The sequence below is a fragment of the Pteropus medius genome, unplaced genomic scaffold (genome assembly GCF_902729225.1).
Source record: "Pteropus medius unplaced genomic scaffold, Ma_sr-lr_union100, whole genome shotgun sequence".
Classification (NCBI taxonomy): domain Eukaryota; kingdom Metazoa; phylum Chordata; class Mammalia; order Chiroptera; family Pteropodidae; genus Pteropus; species Pteropus medius.
In genome coordinates, this window is record NW_024347855.1 from 957904 (window position 1) to 979732 (window position 21829).

General features: G+C 49.4%; 1 protein-coding gene across 9 annotated transcripts in view; it reads right to left on the reverse strand.

Annotated features, from left to right (window-relative positions):
- The window catches only part of MCF2L (MCF.2 cell line derived transforming sequence like), a 155613-nt gene that overhangs the window by 68950 nt on the left and 64834 nt on the right, over positions 1-21829 (reverse strand). The window contains exon 1 of one of the 9 annotated variants that reach the window (XM_039878793.1): positions 20326-20933. The exons of 7 other annotated variants lie outside the window; for them this stretch is intronic. Coding sequence is in view for 1 of the 2 variants with exons in the window: in XM_039878791.1 (XP_039734725.1) it covers positions 5590-5662 (73 nt within the window). In the remaining variant the exon portion in view is untranslated. Of the gene's footprint in view, positions 1-5589; positions 5979-20325; positions 20934-21829 lie in introns of those variants that run through there. One more of the 9 variants, XM_039878791.1, reaches the window with a different exon arrangement.

Genomic DNA, 21829 nt, shown 5'->3' on the forward strand with positions numbered 1-21829 from the left:
TTGCACCCGTACCATAGTGGCTCCAAACAGTCCACTGTCATATGCTCTGTCTTTCCTAGAACACTGACCTGGCCAACCCACATAGTTTCAAGCCAGCCCTCACTTCTCCAAGAACCTCCCACAGCCCATGCTTGTCCCAGCCACAGGCCACTCTGATTCTCTGCTCAGATGGCACCGAAGGGAGAATATGATTCAACCAAGGATGGAAGACAACAGGGAACTTCATGGGAACTTTTCAGTTTGATGGTCCCGTGCCAAGAGTCTCATTTCTGTTATTTAGTGGAGGGCTGAGTTGCTTCCATGACTATGGGGCTAAGTGTACAAGCGCATGGGTTTGGAAACCAAAGTGACGGGACTGAGACTATTTCAAAAGTTCTTGCTCTGAGTAGCTGGGGAGCAGGGCAGGAAGGCGTCCTCATGCGCAGGCGGGAGCAGGGACCTAGAGCTCACTGCTGGCCCCCCACAAATGCCACACACATGGCTAAAGAGGAGCCAGTTATGGGACTTGGGGAACCTGCTTGTTCACATTGCTGCCAAAATGAGAAGTGCCGGGGGCCTTGAAAGGAAGGTTAAACATGGTCCCTTTGTCACGCTTTGGGAAAACACACGTCTTTAGACAGTTTTCTGTAGCAGCAAATCTGAAACTTGATGTTGGCATTATTAACACCAGACCTATTTTGATGTACAAATATCAGGGGAGATAGAGGCAATCATAAAGCTAATAAGAGCATTATTTGCTTTTAGAGTCATCAAATCACACCATACCACAAAGCATCATAGCAAAGTCCTAGCTAAACCAGAACTCCGAGGCCATATACCTAAGAGCGAGTTACGTCCTGGCCTCTGCCTTAAACCAAGTGGCTCAGTAGGGACAAATGGCTGACAGTCAGCCCTATAACTCCACAGCACAGGCGAAGGATGTCACTGAGCTTCCCCTGCAGAGGCCTCTCTGGAGAAGCAGCCCGTGATGAGACCTGCAGAACAAGATGAGTGCTGGGGTGGGGCCAGGGTGTGGTAGGGCCCAGGGAGGCCTCTTAGGCACGTCAGGGTTTGAATTTATTACACGCTACTATGTGTGGTCCATTTTCAGTGTCCAGAGCAGGCTGGGATGGGCAAGGGTTATTCACAGAGACCCACCAGGCATCTGCCAAGCTAGCGGAAAGCTGGGCAGGCAGCTGGGCCAGGTATATGGAAGGAAGACCAGTGGGACCAGGAGGGTACACGCTCAGCTTCTGTTGACTGAAGCCCTCTCCAAACTCATGTATTGATCTGAGGATTCGTACTGGGAGTCTTAGCATGAGATACCAGCGGGCTTTTTACTATTGATTACATTCCTCTTCATGAACTTCCTGCCCAGTCCTAAGATTGGGCTTGATATTTCACTGGGATCAGCTCATGAGGCCCCGAAAAGCCCACAGACATGACATTATCACGCGTTTCTGGCCGAGGTCACAGTGGAGCTGGGCAGAACCGACTCGGCTAACCCGTCGCAGAGCCAGCATTCTCCATGGTCCCCAAGAAACTCCCAAACTCTGGTGTGCCCCTGCAAATGGAGTTGGGACCTCTCTGTGGGAAAGGGGTGCCAGTGCATGATCCAGCCTTGGAATGCCAGACGGACAGTGAGATGTCTCTTCCTCTCCCGGGCCCCAGATGCCATTTAACGTACTATTCTTTCAATGTACTAAACATTAATAAGTGACGTAGGAACTAAGTCGTACTTCCAAATGTTTTCTCCTTGGGACCACATACCAGAGAGAATATGGCTAATTCAGTGAAGCTGCCACTTAACTACACTTGCCCACTGAAGCAAGCCCCTGGAGAAAAGAGCAGATCTTACGCACAGTACAGGCAGACCTTCGCAAAGCCCAGCTGTTTTGCTCACTGCCCAGGTGACAATGTCCCTGCAGGGGCTTTGCTCCTCCTCTGAGCACCTCCTCTTGGCGCCCAATTAGGCAGAACCTGAATCTGCCGATTGTGCTGTTTGTTTGTGTTTAATCTACACCAGGTGGAGCCTTCCTGCACACCTTGCCTGCAGTCCAGCCAGCAGGGGTCAAAACAAGCTGTCCACAGGGGTCAGGACAGGGTCCAGAGAAGAAAGCCCCTGGGAGATTCCAGTCCCCCAAGAGATGATAGGGAGTGGAGCCGCCCAATGTGGCAGGTCCAAGGGCTCCCCTGGGCTCACGCTGGCCTGATCTCTCCATGGGGAGGAAGCCCTAGGCAGCCAAACAGAAGACGAATTGCCGCAGGAGAGAACCTGAGCAGGCTTCCAGGGGCCGGGAGGATGGGAGGGAGAAGAAAGCAGGGAAGAACACTAGCGCCATTCTGTCTGACAACCACCAACGCGTGTGTGCCCTTCACAGGTAAACCAATGTCTCATTCCCTCTTCAGAAGCTGCTACGCTTGGATTGCAGTGAAAACAAATAATACCAGCCCCTGAGCGGTGTATGAGACAACGTGATGGCCACTCTCACTTTGGTTTTGGGCTGAGCTTCCTGCCATGCTGGGCCCCCAAGGGCATGTCATAGCGGCTACCTGCTGGGTCCCTTGTGGAGCTTAGCCAAAGTCCCTGCACACCTGTCCCCCCAGAGTTCCACAATTTCATGTTCTGAGGTGTCAGCATCTCTGCTGCCTTTGAAGTAGCAAGTATGGTTTACACGTCTCACATACATGCAACACATACACACACTATGTACAAATACCACACACACCACATACAGTACACACACAGACACACCACACACACAAATATCATGCACATGCTCCCCTAGGAGCCCATTGCTATTTGGAAATAGAGGAGATTTTTGTGATACCTTCTTTTCTTTTCTTACTCATTCTAAAACAATCATTTTGTCAACATTAAAAACAATAACGCCAAGGTCAGGGAAATCAATGTAAACAATGTTTATAGATGTCATTTTTTTCCTGGCTCAGAGAGGCAGAAGGCACGCTGGGGCAGGTGCTCACGTGTTCTTCCAGCCAGATCTGCTCTCAGAAAGCAGTGCACACAGAACATACCATACGAAGAAGGACAGAGGTTCCTATCACCAACACCAGCCCCAAGTTCCTTCCAGGAACTTCAGAAGCTCTCCAAAATTCTTCCCTAAATTGTAGGTGCGCACATTTATTTCCATTAAGTAACAATTATTCTATAAATCTAAAAAACAAACAAGTTGCTTTAGCCTTCCTCGAAACATTTCCATCAAACATAAACAATGACACACAGCGTAGAGAAGGTCGGGCTGCTGGGGCAAAGAGGATGATAGGAGGGTATGTTCGTCTCATCCTAAGCTTCACACAGGTGGCCCCTGTGACAGGGTTCCTGCTAGCCAGATGGGTTGCACAGAGCAGAGCAGGGGCACAGGCACTTCATGGATGCTGCCTCAGAGCCCTTGCCTTGCTCATGTACAAACAGGAGACAAGGAAAGAGATGCAGCATGTGAGAGAGAGGCAGAGAGAAGAGAGTCAGAGAGAGAGAGAGAGAGAGAAAGACAGAGAGAGACAGAGAGAGACATGACAGAGAGATAGAGAGAGACAAGATGGAGAGAGAGACAGAGACAGAGAGACAGAGAGACAGAGAGAGACATGACAGAGAGATAGAGAGAAGAGGGATGGAGGAGGTGTGTAATAAAGAGGTTAAAGGGTTAGGGTTTGGGGTGGCAGGTCATGTACATCTGTCAACCTCATTGATTTCATGAGTGAGAAGACAGGAGACATCTGAGCCTGGAATGAGACTGTGGCTCAAACTTGCCATCTTACCCAGCTCAAGTTCTTGGTGGCCTTGGACACAGTGAGCAAGCCTGAGGTCTCCCTCACATTACTCTCATCTAATTATTAGTTTGCTCTGGGCCCAGCTTCTGACAGGCCAGGTACCAAACCTCTCACCTGGCTCCCTCCCTTTCCAGCCTGAACAGAAGTGACTAAAGGAGAGGCACAAGACCTTGTTTGTAAACAGCAGGTGCTAAGGAAAGTCAGTATCCAGTTACGCAAACCTCTGAACAGCCCTAGAAAAGTGTCCCACCTCTGGAAGTATGCCACGGTATCACTGAAAGAAAGATTTACTGTCACAGGCACTAACAGACAACTCTTCATAAATCTAGCAAATGCTTCTTTTTTGGTAGGAAAATAGCAAATTGTTTCTAGAAACTGGGGAGAAAGCCCTCCAACTCCTTAATTACACCAGACTCCCTCAGGACATCTATTCGAAACCACATTTACCTTAAAAAAAATAGAGTATGTGTTAGAAAAATGCTAAGAATTTTTAAGGGAAAGTTATAAGAATTATAACTAGTATTTAGTTAGGAGAACAAATGGACATCTAAAATGGTTACATACGGCCATACTGAAAAATTTCCCCACAATAAAGTCCATGTGGTCATTGGATGGTAAAAAAAACATCTGGTAGACTTCATAGAAAGTGCTACATGTTTGCGAAATTTCTAAAATTCCAAACAATAGCTACGTTCTGAGAAAGCATTCTTTTTAGGGATACTTCCAGCATTGTCACTGTGATACTGACTTCAGATATGAAATCAATCACTTCTCATTATACGTACAAGTGCTACGTTCCGGGTTTAAAAATGAGTGACTGAGATTTTCAACGCGGCCATCTAAGCAAGCATACACAATCCTCCAAATCGTATGCGTTGGGGAGATTCAAGTGCTCAGCCATTACTCACACATCTAGTCCCTTCATCATAAAATTGGAAATTTCAGATGCCATGTGCCACTGATGGCTAAGGTTGAACCAATTCATTAAAATTTATAAAAATACTTATTTTATGAATTATTCGTCAATCCTTGGCAGAAGCACCCGCTGGAAAACGTACTGATGACGAATGACTTCAAAACGAGTACTAATCCATCCTTAGAAACGAAACAAGGAAACCCATGCTATCCCTCTGCTCAGGCCCAGGACGAGTTCCCTTCTCCAGGGTCTTTGTTCTCGGTCTCCACAGGGGCCGTGTCAGAAGTGTCTACTATCCAACAGACGTGGGAGCAGGGATGACAAATGAGGATCACATAGAACCACCCCAGAATGGGCCCCTCACTGTCCACAGGCTCAAACAGTCCAGTCCTGAGCCCTGCCACCCAGAGTACCCTTTATTGGTATGCTCTGTGCACAGAGAGTCGTGGGACAGCACGATCCAGGAGTCACTGCCAGGGGCCATCCTCGCACCCACCAGGCTCTGGGGCTCCCTTCCTGCGCACCACAGGCACGTCTATAGGAAAGCTGGAACAAAGGAGCCCCACGAGGGTTCATTCCAGCTTCCAGGGTGAGCGTGGTGGTGGTGCACCTTTATTCCAAGAGCAGGGACACCCCGAGGCAGGGAAGGAGGCCAGGTGGCCGGAGCCCCAAACCGGCCAGAGACGCTAGACACGCCCCCACCCCGAGGAGCAGGACTCCTGCTTCTACCTCCCCGGGCACCACTCCAGCCTGGATCTTTCTTATAAGGCCCGACAGAGCCCGGCTGGTCTCTGCAGCTCGCTACGTGGGTGACATGCTAAGCCATCCCCAGACGGTCCCCTGGCCTCTCTTTCCCTGAGCACCACCAATTCACAGCAGGCACCGTAAGCGCAGGCCAGACGCACCTGTGCTCGTCTTCAGGAGGAGCCACAGCCCGGAGATGTCCTGCGACAGCAAGGAGATGAGGCTTAAGGTCATGCTGTCGCCTGCCAACGCGCCGGCGTCAGGAGGCGGCGACCTGAGCACAAAGGAAGGCTGCAAGGCTCCATCTTTGGGCTGGCCGCCCACGGCGCAGAGGGGGCTCAGACCCCTGCGGCTGTGCAGGAACGCCTGCCTGGCCCGCTCCCCCAGGGCCTCAGGTTTGCTGTCCCTGAAGCAGGAGCTTTCCTCAGCTCGCTTATTCTGCCCGAGGACAGTTAACTGTTGAGACTCCAGCGGCACGGAGACTCCTGCGGCAGCAGCTCCAGCCCAGCGTCGCCCGTCCAGACCCTCCCTGCAGGAGCCCCGTGCTTAGCTGCTGTCAGTCCACTAAGCCTGCCAGGAACCTAGGGGAGGGTATGGACCTTCTGGCCCCAAGACACCTCACTGGGGATGGAGGCAGTGCTGTAGAGCAGCGCACTTAGGTGGCTGCGTGATGCTGCTCTTCCATGTCTGTCTGTCTGTGAGCTCCTCTGAAAGCTGTGTGTGTACATGCATATTCATGTGTGCCAGCAGAGCCTCAGTGGCTCTGACCACAGAGCTCCCCTCCTGGGGGGGTGGGGACTAAGAAAATATGGAAGATGTAATAAGGAAGGATGCTGCCATGGGTGGGGATCCCTGGGGAGCACATTGAAATGCAGGTTTTAATTTTGTAGGGAGGGGGAGGTGGCGCTGAGATTCTAACAAGCTCTCAGGTGATAAGAGGCTGCTCGACTGTGGGCCAGATTTTGAGCAGGCAGACACCCAGGGGCTTAGGACACCCGGTGCTTGAGTTCAGTGCTGGAGCTGACACACCTGGAGAAGACGACTTTTAGGCTGCATGAGAGACTGGTTTTGGCCCACGCATAGGGGCCGGCACTGAGCAGAACATTCATAGGCATTGCAGGTTCTGTTCCTGCATCTGCCATCAGCGTGTAATGTTGCAGACACACTTCACTCCCTGCCTGGGCCCTGGGCAAAGAACTCAAGTCGAGGCCATCAAATCATGCACGCTCACACTTCTGAGGACACTTGTCACTGCAGCAGTAGCTGACATACACCCCAATCCACATTTTCCCTCTTCATTCTTGTCACATGGCTCTGGTTCTAACCTGGTCTTTGCTGGATAATTCCAATCATTTTCTTTCCAGTGGCTCCTCCTCGGCCTCTCCCACCGACGCTGGCAGACGTATTCTGCAAGGATAACTCTTACAGCATGACCCCAGGACTGAGAAACTTGGGACTTTTAAGCAGATCGGGTAGCAAGCTCCTCCAGTGAAGCTTCTCCTGTGGCTGGCCTTCACCTGCATCACCCCTCTCCCAGGTCCCCCAGCTCACAGCACAGGTAGGTCCCCGCCATGCTGAGTACAGCCATTTCCTGAAACATGCTCAGGGATGGCTGAGACCTGGCCTCCTATGGAGGCCACGATGGCCCAAGTCTGGCTCTGCCCTCCTGCCCCTGGCGAGCCCCCCACCCCAACCCGTGACACTGGGCAGGACTCCAGGTGCCAAGGGCACCTCGGCATCTAGCATGGTGGTGGATGTACTTCGAGTGAGTAATAGCCAAAGAAGATGACTATCCTGAGAAAGATGTTATCAGACCTGAAGCTCTTTCACAAGAAGAGACGTCATTTTTAAATACAAGGATGAGAGGTGCCATGTGGCAGAGGGAAAGGCTACGGCGACACCCACCTAACCACATATCTGATTTCTCCCCCATGTTCCCCACTCTGTCCCACTGTAGTCTCTCTGTGGGCCGGATCTTGTGTCTCTCGGCACATGGCAGATGCCCACGTCACATTAAGCAGCAGGATATGTTATCAGGAAGCGGATGGCAGCCACACTGCTCACTTGCATTTGGACCAGAGGCCACCTGCACCCACGCAGAGGAAGTCAGCTGATCTGGGTGCCACCAGGCCTGCTCCTCTGTGGAGGAAAGCTCACGTGTGCCCTGTGTCTGGGAGGGACTGCTAACGTCTGACTTAGGGCTCTCGGTGAGCTGCTCTGGTGGACAATCCCAGGGGTGCATCAGGGCTGTGCCAGAAAGGGAGTCGCACGTCTGGGAAAGCGCAGGCTTGGGGTTCGGCCTCGCCAGCTCCAGTCGCCCTTTCTTTCACTCATTCCGAAGGACTCTCTCAGAGAAGACTAAGGTCCAGTCTCTCCCACACAAGGGCTTCCTTAGCTGGAAAGAAATGATAGACATTATACTTCCCTTTAGATAGGGCTTGTTTATTTATTTTAGGAAATGCAGCATTGTGTAGCACATAGTATAGGCAATAACATACTGTAAGCATATATAACTTGTAAAGGACTATTACAAGTTGGCCCAGCCCAGAAACCTCCAGCCTGAGGTGTGTGGGCTCCTCTGTGTCCAGCTGCACCCCAACTCCTGATCAGCAGAGCTCAAAGATTTATGGGAATACGGCATTTATACTTCCTCATACAGAGATGGAAGAAAAGCTAACCAAGACATCAAATAGTCTCATGGGCAAAATGGTATCCTCTTGGACCTTAGAAAAACAGTTGTATAACTTTAAAATAGAACAGAACGAAAGTGCCGCATGCTCTCCAGTCACCTTCTGCTGTCTGACAAAGTGGGAGGAGCCATCCTTGATTCACAGGGCGCGTCCTTATTTGCTAAGGCTTTTCCTCACCACCTGGCCTTGGTGAGGCAGGTGTCACTGCTCAGCAGTTGTCTCAGCAAAGCCTCCCATAGCAGGAAAAGCTGGACACTGTGGCCACTTAGTTGCCCCCACACCCGTGGGCCCGGCCAGACACCGTCTTTCTCCCATGTCCTCCTCTCTTGTCCTCGCCGCCTTTCTCCTGCATCCTGCTCCCCATCCTCCGCCAGTGCCCTCCTAGCATGTCCTCCTCCCATGTCCCCATTCGGTGTCCTTGAGGACCTTCTTTAGCTCCAAAGTCATCACAGCCCTGGTCCTTCCAACCCCTAGCTATTTCCCCTTAGATAGTGGTGCTCCCTGGGCTTGTTCCAGTTCTCGTGTCCTTCTGGCTCCATTCATGTGGCTCTCCTAAGCCAAATGAATCATCCCTGCCCCCAAGATCAACCCACTATTGCAGGATAAAAAGCAGGCTTCTTGGGGTGACACACATGGCCCGCAGGAGCTGACCAGCATGGTTGTCCTCCTACTGGCCTTGACCACCTCCACCTCTGTCTCCCCACTTCCACAACAAGCTCTAGACATGGAGGAGGGCAGTGACCCCAGAGAGAGGAGTGCTGGTACCTCACCATCCTTGGGCCATGTGCCACTACTGCATGAGGGACCCTAAGGAAGTGTGGGTAGCCACTACACAGAGGGCTTGGTGGGGCAATGTGTCCCCCGGGACAAGCTCTCAGCGCACATGATCGCCTCAGTTCCAAGCACCTGATTAAGTGAATCTGCAGACTGTATTGTCCAGTTTAAAGTGATGCGCACCGAAGAACCAAGTGGCCTAAGAGAAGATAAGATGGACTAAAATAGCAAGCACAAACGAATAAAAGACAACACGCAGTCCAGTGTCTTAAGCAATGAAAACTGTCCGGGCCAGTGTGTTTAATCCTAAGTGAGAGAGTAATCATATTTTCCACTAAGTTGAGAGCATCTTCCCAAATAGATAATTTCAGCTGTGCCATTTATAAAAACTTATGTGCACAAAACGTACGAGTCAACGAAATAATCTAATTGAATAGCTACAGTGAGTTTTGAACCCAGTAAACATAAACCCATTACAACATAAAAATTTAACGCCTTGTACTTAGTTTATAAGAGCAATAGAATAGCATTAAGAAAGATAGACATTTCCTTGACTTTGGGAAAAAGAGAAACTCTCCAGCTGAATTTCAACATCATCTGCATAATTGCTAAGGAAAACCGAAAACTGTGGGTCAAAATAGAGAATCCACTGCATACGCTCCTCTTTCAGCCGTGATGGCTAAGAAAACAATTTCATTAAAACTGAAACATGCTGAACACAGAATCTGGCTTGATTCATTATATCAAATGTGGAAAAATTATAAAGCTTGTTGAATCATATAACTCTCACTTAAAACATTTTTGTAATGAGAGCAAAAGTGCTTTTTCATACTATTAAAAAATTAAAAACATTAGTATTTAACCTCTCATCATTTAAGTATCTTGGACCTTTGTGTGTACAGCTGAGCCTTGAACAACATGGGTTTGAACTGTGGAGGTCCCCTTATAAACACATTTTTAAAAATAAATATGTATAGTACTGTAAATTTTCTCTTCCTGATGATTTTCTTAATAACATTCTTTTCTCTAGCTTACTTTCTTGTAAAAATACAGTATCTAACACATACGAGATACAAAATATATGTTAATTGACTATGGTATCAGTAAGGACTCTGGTCAACAGCAGGCTACTACCAGTTAAGTTTTGGGGGAATCAAGAGTTATAGTCGAGTTTTCGACTGCTCGGGGGGTTGGTGCCCCTTACCCAGCATTGTTCAAGGGACAACCGTATATCATAATTAACAGAGTAGTACTTGTTTGTAATTTATACGCCATCGTACATGGATGGGGTGAACACAGAGAATCATTCCTGACAGAGACACAGCCCCCAGGTTTAGAGTCCACCCACACGTGCTCCTGTGCTCTCATGCCTGACCTCTGCCTCTCTGTGCCCTTTGCCTGGTCAGTGAGAGCCCACCATCAGGGCACACAGTGGTTCATGACCCTGAGGCTGTGCCTGGACCAACCCACTTCCTGAGAGGACTACCATGTCTTGATTCATTTACTGGAAGAGGATTTGGGAATGGTAGCCAGGTCAAACCACCAACAGTCTTCGGTCTTCTTCGGTCTTCGTAGCACTGAGTGTTCTGTCTCCCCTGCTTTGCATAGACTTGGTCCCTTGTCCCTCAGGGCACTCATCTGCCCCATCCCACCTCTTGGCTCAGGGGTCTGGCTTGATCCCTCGGCTCTTGAAACTCTTTCTTCTGGATTCCTTTACCCGCCTCTGGAGCTTTTCCGTGGTTTTGTTTTGGTTTGAGGCCCGGACCGCAGTCTCTTGTCAAGGCGGGTGGGGATCTGCCTGCCTTCCCATGGGCTCCTCGCATGCTGTCCTCAGCTCTCGTCAATGAACTCTGGACCCACGGAACGGCTGTGACTCCAAAGGCTAACATGGCTCCTCCTTATTCTCAAACCCAAGACGGCTTACCCCTTCTTGGCCTCGAGATTACAGCTGGCCTGAGAACATGGGCTTGAGGACCTGAAGCACTCTCTGTTCTCGAAAATTCATGGAAGGCCACCACGGGGGCTGCGCTCTGCGTCACACAGACATGCTGCTACAGTCAGAGCCAGCACTGTCAGCTGTCATCTCCTCTGCCCCCTGGGTTTCCCTTGTATGTTTCCCCTTCTGCCAGACCTTCCAGACCAAGCATGGCCTCGCTTGCTCTGAGCACACAAGACTTGGAGTCACGGGCTTCCTGAGACACTGGGATCACAGACTGCTGCCCAGGGACTGGGATACAGAGCTCCACTGGACCTTTGTCTGAGGAGTTCAAGTGGCCAGAGAAGCTGGGGAAGGTCTGAACACTTTTTGCGAGAGCGGCTGGTTTCTGTCCACTATGAGCAGCCTGAAACAGAGACACTGAAATCAGGTGTCCCAGCCAAATTATCCACACTCAGCAAAGACACATTCATTTGCCCTCCTGGGACTGACTGTGGCAGTGTGGAGAGTCTCGGTGACAGTGCCAGGGCCCGGGCAAAGCCTACACTGGGCCATGACCCCCTCCCGAGGGCAGGCTGATTCTCCGCTTCCTCTCAGGCCTCCTTTCTATTTATTTTCAATAGATTCTGGTAGATAAGTCACCAATCACCCTCCAAGACAGTGCAAACTCAGCCTTCTCATCAGGCCTCCAGACGCCTCACCCCCTGAAGCCCTTGCCCAGCCTTCTCACCCTCGCCCCAGCTCTAAGCTGCCCAGTCCTCTTAACACCACTCAATTTTGTATTTTATTGTACTTTTGAGTCATTTCCCAGTTATTTTATGCATTATGTTTTCCCTTCCCAATCAAGTAATGATGAATGCTTTGGGATTTGCCTAGAGTGGGCTATAGGAACTGTTCCACTTATACTTATTTTCTGTTTACTCCTTACTTTTATTTTTGCTTGTGGTTTTTACAGTACACACTAAATATGTATGGAAGTTATATTGGGGTTGCACACTAATATTTTACTTGGGGGACACAGGAACACGCAGACTGAAAGATGGCCAGAGCACTGCTGTTAGACCCAGTGGAGGCCAGTGAATACCTGACAGCTTGTTTGGAACTCAACAAGAGGGGCCCAGGACCCCTTCCCACAGGTCCCAGGGCAGAACCATTGCCCACAGAGGCTGTGAGCAGGGCCCGGGCGGCCCCTTGCCCGGCCTCCATGAGCCAAACAGGAAGACTCTCCACCCGACTGGAAAAACAGACGCAGAAGCTCCCGATGCCAGCTCTCGACAATGAGCTTCTCCCTCCTTCCGGGCGGGGCCCGACACCCAAATGTTTATCGGAACTGACGCATCATTCCCCACCTCCCGAGGGTGTCGGGAACAACCGCTCCATTTGTTCCATAATACAAGCTGTGACCTGGATGCAAAGGACCTGGGCAGGGAGCAGCATTCTCCGCCTCGTAGATCAACAACTTCATGTCACAAACCCAACAAATCCAGGTGGGTGCTGTGGGGTAGATACACACTGCAGAGAGCAAACGCAGCTGGGGCCTTAGGGTAAATAAAATGCCACCGTAGCCGGATTTAGGAGGCTGCAGAGAATAACATGTGCTTTTCTGGGCTGGACCATGGAGATCTCGGTCTCAGGCCCCACTGATACTCTCGATGGAGATTCTGGATTCTAAATCCGACCACCGAGCTGTGTCTGCTTCCTCATACTCCAGGGTTCGCAGTTCACGTGAGTGGCAGGACTTTGGCCACTTGACACAAAGGAAGGTGGCCCAGAGGCTGGACCCCTGCAGGGGTCCCAGCCCACACCAGGGATGTGGAGGTAGGGACCAGCCAAGCCAGGGTGCCAGGTATGTCTGAAGGTCTGGGCAGGAGTTTCGTGGGGGTGGTGGGAGAGGGAGGAGCAGCTCAGAGTTCAGGCAGGGAGCAAGCCCATCCACGCCAGGACGGGGAAGCCGACAGCCCTGTGCTCACAGGTGGGTGGGTCCTGCCAGGTGTTGGCACTCGGGAGAGCTAAGGGGGTGGGAACCAGGTCATGGTGCTGGGCTTGCCAAGGAGCCTGTGCCCAAGGACCAATCAGACCCACATCTAAGAAAGCCGGTCTTGGGACGCAAGGACGACAGAGAAAGGAGACAGATATGGCAACAGGAAGCCCCCTTAGGAGAGTTGTCACGTGCTCATTTAAAGCTGTTTTCCAAAATAAGTTTCATGTCATGGGAAACATGGGGGAAATTTTTCTGGACCACCCCCAGCTCTGCCGCACACACAAAGCCCAGTGGGAAAGGGCTCAGGGTCATCAGTAATGAACCAGGGCTGGTTGCATGGTGGGCACTTTAGAAAACTCCATTTTTATTTTTATAACTCTCCGAAGCAAACATGTTTTATTTTTAAACACCATTCACTTTGCACGACAGAACGTAACTAAAAGGTGCCAAAAGGGTCTGGCCAAACTTGGGGATCCAGAAGAGACTTTGACTATGCTGGGAAAAAAGGGAGGCGAGGCCCCGGGAGGTGAACGGGGGATTCTGTGGGAGGATGACGGGAGCTCGATCCGGCTAAGACTGACCCAGAGCCATGTGAGGACAGGTGTGGCCAGGTTTGGGGGTATCTGGGGTGCACCTGAGGAAATGTCCTGGTAGTGCCTCGTTCACGTGTGCCCAGGATCGAAGGGGCCGTGCGCCACGACTATCTGCTGCCTCAGATGTCACCAGCCCAGCATGTCCAACACTAGCACATGGAGGATTCTCTGCTGTTCCCCATCCATCTTGAGTGACACAGAGAGGGTGTTCTCACGTTCTCTGGGGCCCCCACCTTCTCTCCCTGCAACTCTTGCAGGGAGTAAACAGGAGCTCCCTTCCTCAGGTGAACAGGGTTAGGATACGAGCCGAGATGCCCCAGGCAGCTAGTGTGAGGCTGGAATCAGCTGCCTTCTGCTCTCCCTCCTCGAGTCACCAGACCGAAGGATGGAATGGCCCCGGGGGGATCCGCTGGCATCTGGCCACAGCCCTGAAGCGACCAAGGGGGAACAAAGCTGAAAGTCCTGGCGGACAGAATCTTAGACCCGACAGGTGACCGGGGCTCAAAAATATGACAATGATAACAATTTTGATGCCAGTGGCTGTGGAGTCCTGGCTACAATGGACTCTGTCCTAAGCTTTCTGCTTAATTATCTCCTTCACTCCTTCAAGCACACTCAGTAGGCAGTGGCATTTACCACCCTGGGCTGGAGCTGAGAGCCGAGTGCCCTGGTGGAATTCCAGCTGTGTGCCTTAGTGAGCTCGTCTGCAAAGTGGGGTGATGGTGGCCCCTCATAGGGTTATGAGGATACAATAAACCTAGGCTCAGGGTGCAATGCTGGGGACCCAGGTGAGCCACGGAGCAAAGTTATATTCTGGTAAAGATAGGAGGAACAGACACACAGATGAGCTCCATGTGTGTCGGATGATGTTATGTGAAATGGAGAAGAGATGAGACCAGAAAGCTGACCAAGATTAGGGGATGCAGGGGGACCAGGGGGTTATCCCTGAGAACTGATCTTAGGCAAACACCTGGGGGGTCCCAGTGGCCCTGTAAGAAGTGTCACCATTCCCATTTTACAGACCATAAGACTGAGCCCCTTGCCTCAGCTGACAGTGAGGAAGGGGCCGACCCAGGAGCCAAACCCAGCCTGCTTGCTCCGGAGCAACTTCCGGGGCACACCTAGGTCCACACCAGCTGGCTTGAGTCACATGGTCCTTGAGTCACTTGCAGCCTCTCCTGGGCTGCTTGCAGGGTGAGGAGGCACCGGACTACAGGCCCCTGGTAGAAGTGACCACAAGGAGAGGGTGGGTACCCCAGAAAACAGAGAATGTTCTTTGCTTACAGCATGACTTCCTCCTGAAATGACAGGCCCTGCAGTGTGTCTCACCACGGAACTTGACCAGCAGGGCTGCGGTGTCCATTGGTCACTTGGTGGGGCCTTCCCCATGCTCTTGACCAGCAGGATGAGATGAACGGGCTTGCCAAAGGTGAATGAAATGTCTTAAAATCGTTTTAAAAAATGGCTTCCCCACTTATAAAAGATGCTTTTACAAATGCAGCTTACAGACTCACCCCGAGAACCCCGCTCGGGCCTCCTGGGCAGGACCCGACGCCTCCCCTTGGCTGTGCCGCTGTGTTCCCGCTCCACGAACCCCTCTAACTCAGAAATATGCACCTGCTTCTCAGTGTCTGCGCCCAGCACGCTTGTGTGCGTCTTCATTTATCAGGACAAAAAAAAAGGTGGTGGAGAGCTGGGATTCCTCCTCAGGAACAAGAACAGAGTTCTGAGGACAGGTCTCAACGCCAGGCCTGGTGAACAGTCTTCTCTCCTGCGCCCTCTGCAGGCCGCCGCCGGTTCCAGTCAGAGATTCCCTGATTTCAAAGCGTTCCTTCTCGACTCTCTGGAATCTCCGCAGTTGATTCTATTCTGGGTCAGGATTCTTGTGTTGCCGTATTCCCAATCCCACCCAAGTTTATATTTCCCCTTTCTCTCTCTGAATTGCACTCTTTTGGCCAAACGTTAACTGTATTTTTCTTCATAGACTTGATTCAAACCTTTAAAGATCATCCTCGTCTTGACCCAGACTTCTTCGTCCATATTGTTGCTATAACCAGGCCAACTTATCTTTCCTGGGGAATCGGAGCTTGCTTTCCCCTATCGGTGATTACAGAACGTGCCAGATAACTAGCAAGTACTAATAGCAAGTGCTATTCTGACACTTGAGTACTCGCCACATCTGAGTTCCAGGAGAACGTCTCCACCGACAGGCATCTCGTGCCCCATCCTGGGCTTGGACGCCCCACAGCAGACCCCGGCTAAGAAGTGACTCCACTTCCAGGACTGGAGGGATTCTAAGGGACCATCACACCTAGAACATCTAGGAAAGGTTTCTTCAAGTTACTTAATCATCCAGAAAAAGGTCTTTTATTCCAGAAAATTTCTAAGGCTCAAATTTGCTTTCAGATAAATTTGAGACACGAAATAGCCAGAAGTGCAGACGGAGAGGCAGCTCAGGGCAGGGCTGGACATCGGCCTCCAGAGAGTCGAAGGTTCCTTCGGTTACCGGAAGCGGGTGATGGGCAGACTGTAGCTTCCGAACAGTCGTCTGTTGTCTCTTTTTAAATCACATGTGGTTGTGGGAAATGATGCGGAGGGATCCTGTGCCCTAGTTTCCCTAGTGGCAGCATCCTGCCAAACTGGAGGACATCCTCAAGACACAAACGTGTTGTCAGTTTACGACCACCCCCTCGTCCTTCCATGCCCCACCACCTCTTTTTCTTTTAAATCAAGTAGTGTTTATTTGTTGTTGTTGTTGTATTTATGCGTATTGTTATGCCAAAGGGAAAATGACTAGTCAAGGAAGCTGCCGACCTCTCCAGCGTTCTCTGAGTCCTCCACCGTCCTTACACACCTTCGGTCCCAAGTAAGGTAAATACCATATTCAGCCGAGCAAACACATCTTTTGAACTGAAGCAGTTTCTAATGTATTTGTAACGTCACCTCTGAGGCTGAGCTTTACCCATTGAGACCTACATTCCAGCTTTCGCAGACGCTGCCGGTTCTAAAATGGGTTCTGTCACCTGCTCTCCTTCTCTGATGTCTTTCAGTTGAGGCCCCACCGCCTACCGCCCAAGTCCCAAGCCAGTTGTCCGGGAACCGTCCTTGATGGCTTCTCCCTCCTTCCCCTAGGAATCATTATCAGGCTCGGGCCTCTTCTTCTAAGGTCTTTCCAGTCAACCTCCCGTTTTTCCTCTGCTATCGTTGTAGGTCATTATCTGTGACCTGGACAGTTCCAGAGGTTCTAAGTAACTGCTTCCCCACTTCTAGTCTCTGCCTACCTCCACACTTCCTTGCCAAAACAGAAGCTTCATTTCACATTTCTGCTTAAAGCCCTCGGGTCTCTGGTTAAAAGTCAAGTTCTTGGACCAGAATTCTCTACCTGCCTATCTAGCTACTACCCAGACACTATGAACCACTTCAATGCTCAGTATTAACACGTATGTTCCTTTAACTGAGATGTCCCATCCCATTGCCTTCGGGTCACCTCTCCCATGTCATACTGGAATCACCAGATACTACAAACCTCTCCAGGACCAAGAACTGCCCTGCCCCCTCACCTTTATGGGACCTGAGCTCAGGAGAGATGCTCCGGGCTGAAGAGGGAGCCAACGCTGCCTTGTGAGAGGTTTGAGATTTGCCCTGGGGCTCAAACCCTGTGCAGACAATGTGAGATAAACACAAGTTGAAAGCATTTTCTTTTATCTTGTTCAGAGGTCGAATATAATTTTAAAGTCAGTGTTTTTAAAATCAGAACGTAAGTGAACTTTTTGGTGTTTTACATGTTAGGCTGATTGACAATGAATATAGATATCCTAATGCAATAAAAAATAACTGATTAATGAAGTGGCTATAAAATGTTAAGGAGATGGGTACATTAAGTAAGTGCCATGCACCTCCCCCCACCCAAAAAAAAGAAAAACAACCAAGAACGTTCTGTAAAAGTTTCATAAAGAAGGAGATCTGGCTGAGAAACTGTCTTCTGAGTCACTATTTTGCTGGCTCAGCTAACTAGTTCAACACTTGCCTTCCTGGGAGTTGTACTTACTTTCAAAATTTATCCTCAAGGGACCAAGACTCCACCATTAACAGAGGCCAAAAAGGAGCAGCTGGAGTGTGTCCCAAGCCCTAGGAAGCTCTATCAGACAGGAGCCTGACTGCTTGTGTGCCTGCCATCCTTGGGACAGACAACTTCAGATGTGTTCATACTTGGCCTGTAGCATGTAACAACTCAGGTTAGGCATATTGCTAATTACACACTGGTTTATAGTAATAAAAAGGTAATACTTCCTTATAACAAATTATTTTAAATACAATGAGAAGATTACTAAGGAGTATACAAAAAAAGGAACTTTAAACAAGAAATGGTATTCATGGCCTGAAATTCCACAAACAGGCTGAGCACTGTCAAGTAGGCGTGTGGTAGAGACAAGCCAAATCTTGACTTAAAATAAGTTATTTCTGATAACTTAAGACATGTGGAGATCTCCTGACTCTGGAATTCATAGCATCCTTCATAGGCCAAGGAGGGCAGCCTGCTACAACCCTAGATCTGACACAGCTGAAAGACTGGGCATGAAAAAGCAAAAGTCCAATGAGTGTTTTAAAATGCAAATTTCAACTGCATTCCAAGCTGCCACATTTAGGATGGCTTTTTCACCTAATCCACTTACAAAATCGGATAGATTTTTAGACTGCTTAACAACTTCTAATAAAATTTCCAACATTCTAATGAAATCATGCTTTAAAAAAAAAAATCTGCTTTTTTTTTTTTTTTTCCTCCACAGAATAAGTATAGTAACTGGAAACAGTGTTTGAAAGGTGTTTGCATCATTCAGGAAAATACCCCCTCTCCCAAATAGGGGAATTAGATTACACGTGATGTAAAAAAAATTAACCAAAGAGGAAGACAGGCTGGCCAGATTTCTTAGAGGCATTTTTAGGGAAGATCCAGGCAAAATCCCAGGCTCACTTTCGGATTTAGTTCAGATTGCTTCCTACGGCAAACACATCTCCAACTCGGGTCTCTGCAAGACAGCAGCACACCCCTCTCTGTGGTCAGCCAGCAAAGGGGGTGGACCCACCTGTCGGACCTTGTTTACTGTCAGAAGGATGCCAGGGGTAGCTTCTCAGAGCAGAAAGAAACGAGTTCCAAGAGTCCTATTTCAGGTCAGGCAGCTCAATCCATTGATTTATCTCCCTGAACTTGATTAACGTTCCAGACAGGTTATCTATCCCAATTGTTCACAAAGAACATAGAGTGATTATTATGGCTTTCTCTTTAGCACCGATCACAGGCCTGGTGTATAGTAGACATTCAGTACCTGCTTCTCAATGAATGAATGAACGAATGAACGATTGAATGAAAAAAAAAGCATTTCTTAGGTCCTTGAAATCTTTCATAATTCATTTGTTCTTAGCTTAATACAGGAAACAGTTTATTTTTCGGAAAACTGATTCCTCTATAGAAGTCACAGAGAGTAAGGACTCTAATCACCTCTTGCAGGCAGCCTTAGAAAATAAAGGTTTACTCGCAAGAGGAGACATATTTCACACACATTTTGAATGAAACTGTAAATGGGGCATTTAGTCAGCCTCCGTGTCCTGCCTCGTCCAGTCTGGCAGTGTGCTCTTTTATATTTCTCTAGGCACCATATGCAGGAGGATGAGCATTTGTGTTGATTTTATTTAACACCCTCTTTACTTTCTGTTCTGGAAAAAACATTCTCTAGAGATGTAGAAAAAGTAGTTTCCCTGAACACAACCTTTCTGATGTTGCAGGATTTAAATAAAAATTCCACAACAGGTCTTTAAACGAGTGTTGCCAACGCATTTTATAAATCCTAGTGGTCTTTCAACGTAAGGCAGTGACAAAGAAAGGTTTTGTTGTTCTTGCTGCTTTCAGGATGGATAAGGTTTCCTACAAATCTGAACCATGATAAGATTGATAAATTAAAAGGAAAACATTACTGAATTATGAATCCTGTTGCATCTCATACAGAGCCTACAAGTTAAGAAAAGACCTCAGATGTTGAGCTTTATCTCTTGCTCGATGTAAAATCTCCGATAAGGGTTTCCATGGAGCCAGCAGCTAATCCAAGTGCGTGACACACGCTTATGCAAAGCCACCCACACAGGAAGGCCTTACACATACCTGTCAGAGGCTCAAAGGAACAGGTCCTGACTCCTGCTCCAAGACACCAGATGCAAACATGTGGCTTTCACCACTGCTTTTCCTTTTTTGTTCTTTAGTATATCTTAGATACACATTTTTATAACAGTAGCACTGCATCCCAGAGGTCCTAAACAACCTTTTCTGCTCACTGTATAAAATTAGAAAAAAAAATGTAGTAGATAAAGAATATAAAAAGTATCATGCAACCTGGTCAGAAGTAGCCATACCCACATAGCAAACAGCATATACGCTGTCAGATGTTACTCGTATTTCCTCTGAATCATAACAACTAGGCAGTGCCAGCAAATAGTTATAGAGTGTCCACTTAGCCTGCACACCTCCCCAAGAGGAAGCTTCCCACCCTCAATTCATTTCCCTGAAACTTTCTTCTACACACACTCTTAATTCAGAGCAATCCGCCGATATTTAGCCCTGCTTATCTTCTCTGAGGAACACAAACATACTGCAAGCAGCCAGATTTCAAATAATTGTGGAAAAGTCTCACATTTGGACATGTCCCCCCACCCATCTCTGAGGGACCATCTATTGAGACAATGACAACAATGCAACACTCCTGGTGGCAATCCTATTAGCGCTCCTAACCTCTGAGCCAGATGTCATACTTTCGTAACACACTCGCCTGCGTCTACATTCTTAACGCAACCTCTACAACATCATCCTAAACGTCCAGTTCTAACAAACACTTGCATTTGAGCGACACTCTGACTTCAGGCTCTGAGACTCCTACCTGCTTTTGACCAGAGGACACTCTTTCAGCCCACCTCTCCCGGCCTCCTGCTCTTCTGGGCAGAGCAGCTACGCTTTCTGAGATTCAGGACTCAATCCGTGAGGTTCCAGAAAGTTGTTTCACTTCCGCTGTTTTGCCACTCTGACTCAATTCTAATTTACCAGTCAAGTATTTTTAGCCAAATGGGGGAAAAGGGGCACCCAGCTTGTGCCTCCTGGTCTTGTGGGAGCTGTTCTCTGTTGGATTTCCCTGTCACATGAACAGCAGTTCTGAAGGAACCAGGAGGGGAATTTGGACATTAAGTAAAAAACAGAAGAAAAAGACTGAGAATCAAAACAGAAACTCTGTTGCCCCTTATTAACTTCAAGCTGGGCAGGCTTGGGAGGACCCTGGGCTGTGTCCTAGGCAGCCCACGCCACCCCCGCCCCGAGGAGCTGCAGGTCTGTCTTTCGGTGCAGGAGGGTCCATGTTCAGTGTAGACGAAAGCATTTCTAGAAAGTGCTGGAAGGGACAGGCAGAGAGAGACCTGCTTTAAAGACTCCAACCAACCCAGACCAGATACCCTGAGACCCCCAGGGGTCCCCCAGGCCATGTGCACCCTTCTAGTGGGCAGCCCCATACCGTCCGCATGGTCCTCTGGGGAGGGGTGGGGGCTGCAGCCCAGAGAGATGGTCTGGTGAGGATAAATCCACCGAAGTGAGCTGACTCGATGTCCAAACGACACCTAAGCACCTGGGCACCAAAACCCAAAGCAAGGGCATTGAAGAACTGTTCCTGACTCTGTGACCTTAAGTGTCTAAGACTGCTGTGGCCACGGCTCCAAATCACAGGGACAGGCTGTTCTTGACTCTTTTTTGTGAGGATGAGTGAGCACGAGAAGGGAGAACATTTGTAAAGGCCTTTCCTAGCGGCTGCGGGTGGCTCCGTGGCTTAGTGGCAAAATATAAAGTGATACACTGGCCACAAATGTTTCTGGTTCATGGAGTCCCCCAGCGTCCTTGAGAGGACCCACAAAAGTGTGAGTGTGAGAGATGCGGGACCCAGGGTCAGGGCGTGGGTGTCTGCTCTAGCTCCTGTCTGTGACACAGGGGAAACTTCTCAGGGACCAGGGTGGCAGTGAGGGGCTCAGCTGGCCTGGGGCTGAAACGACCAAGAACTGAGGCCGGCACTGGGCAGGCCACCCAGTGCTCAGACAGCAGAGGCGCCTCTCATTCAACAGGCCCTCCTGTGGGGCTGGGAGGAGCCGGCATCTTTGCTCTAATTTCCCGAGACTCATCCCACTCAAGTGGTTCCTTCCAAAAATACTTTCGTACCAATGAAGTATCCTGATGATAATTGAAATGGTACATTTTCACAGCCCCCAAAAGACCTTTCCATCTGGTCTTGTGTTTTAAGTGCACCTTTCAAATTCTCAGACTTCTCCTCTGGGAGGTGTGCTCAGTACAAACTGTATGCCCTGCAGGGGGAGTGGGGGAGACCAGCCTCACTCCAGGATAGAAGAGGG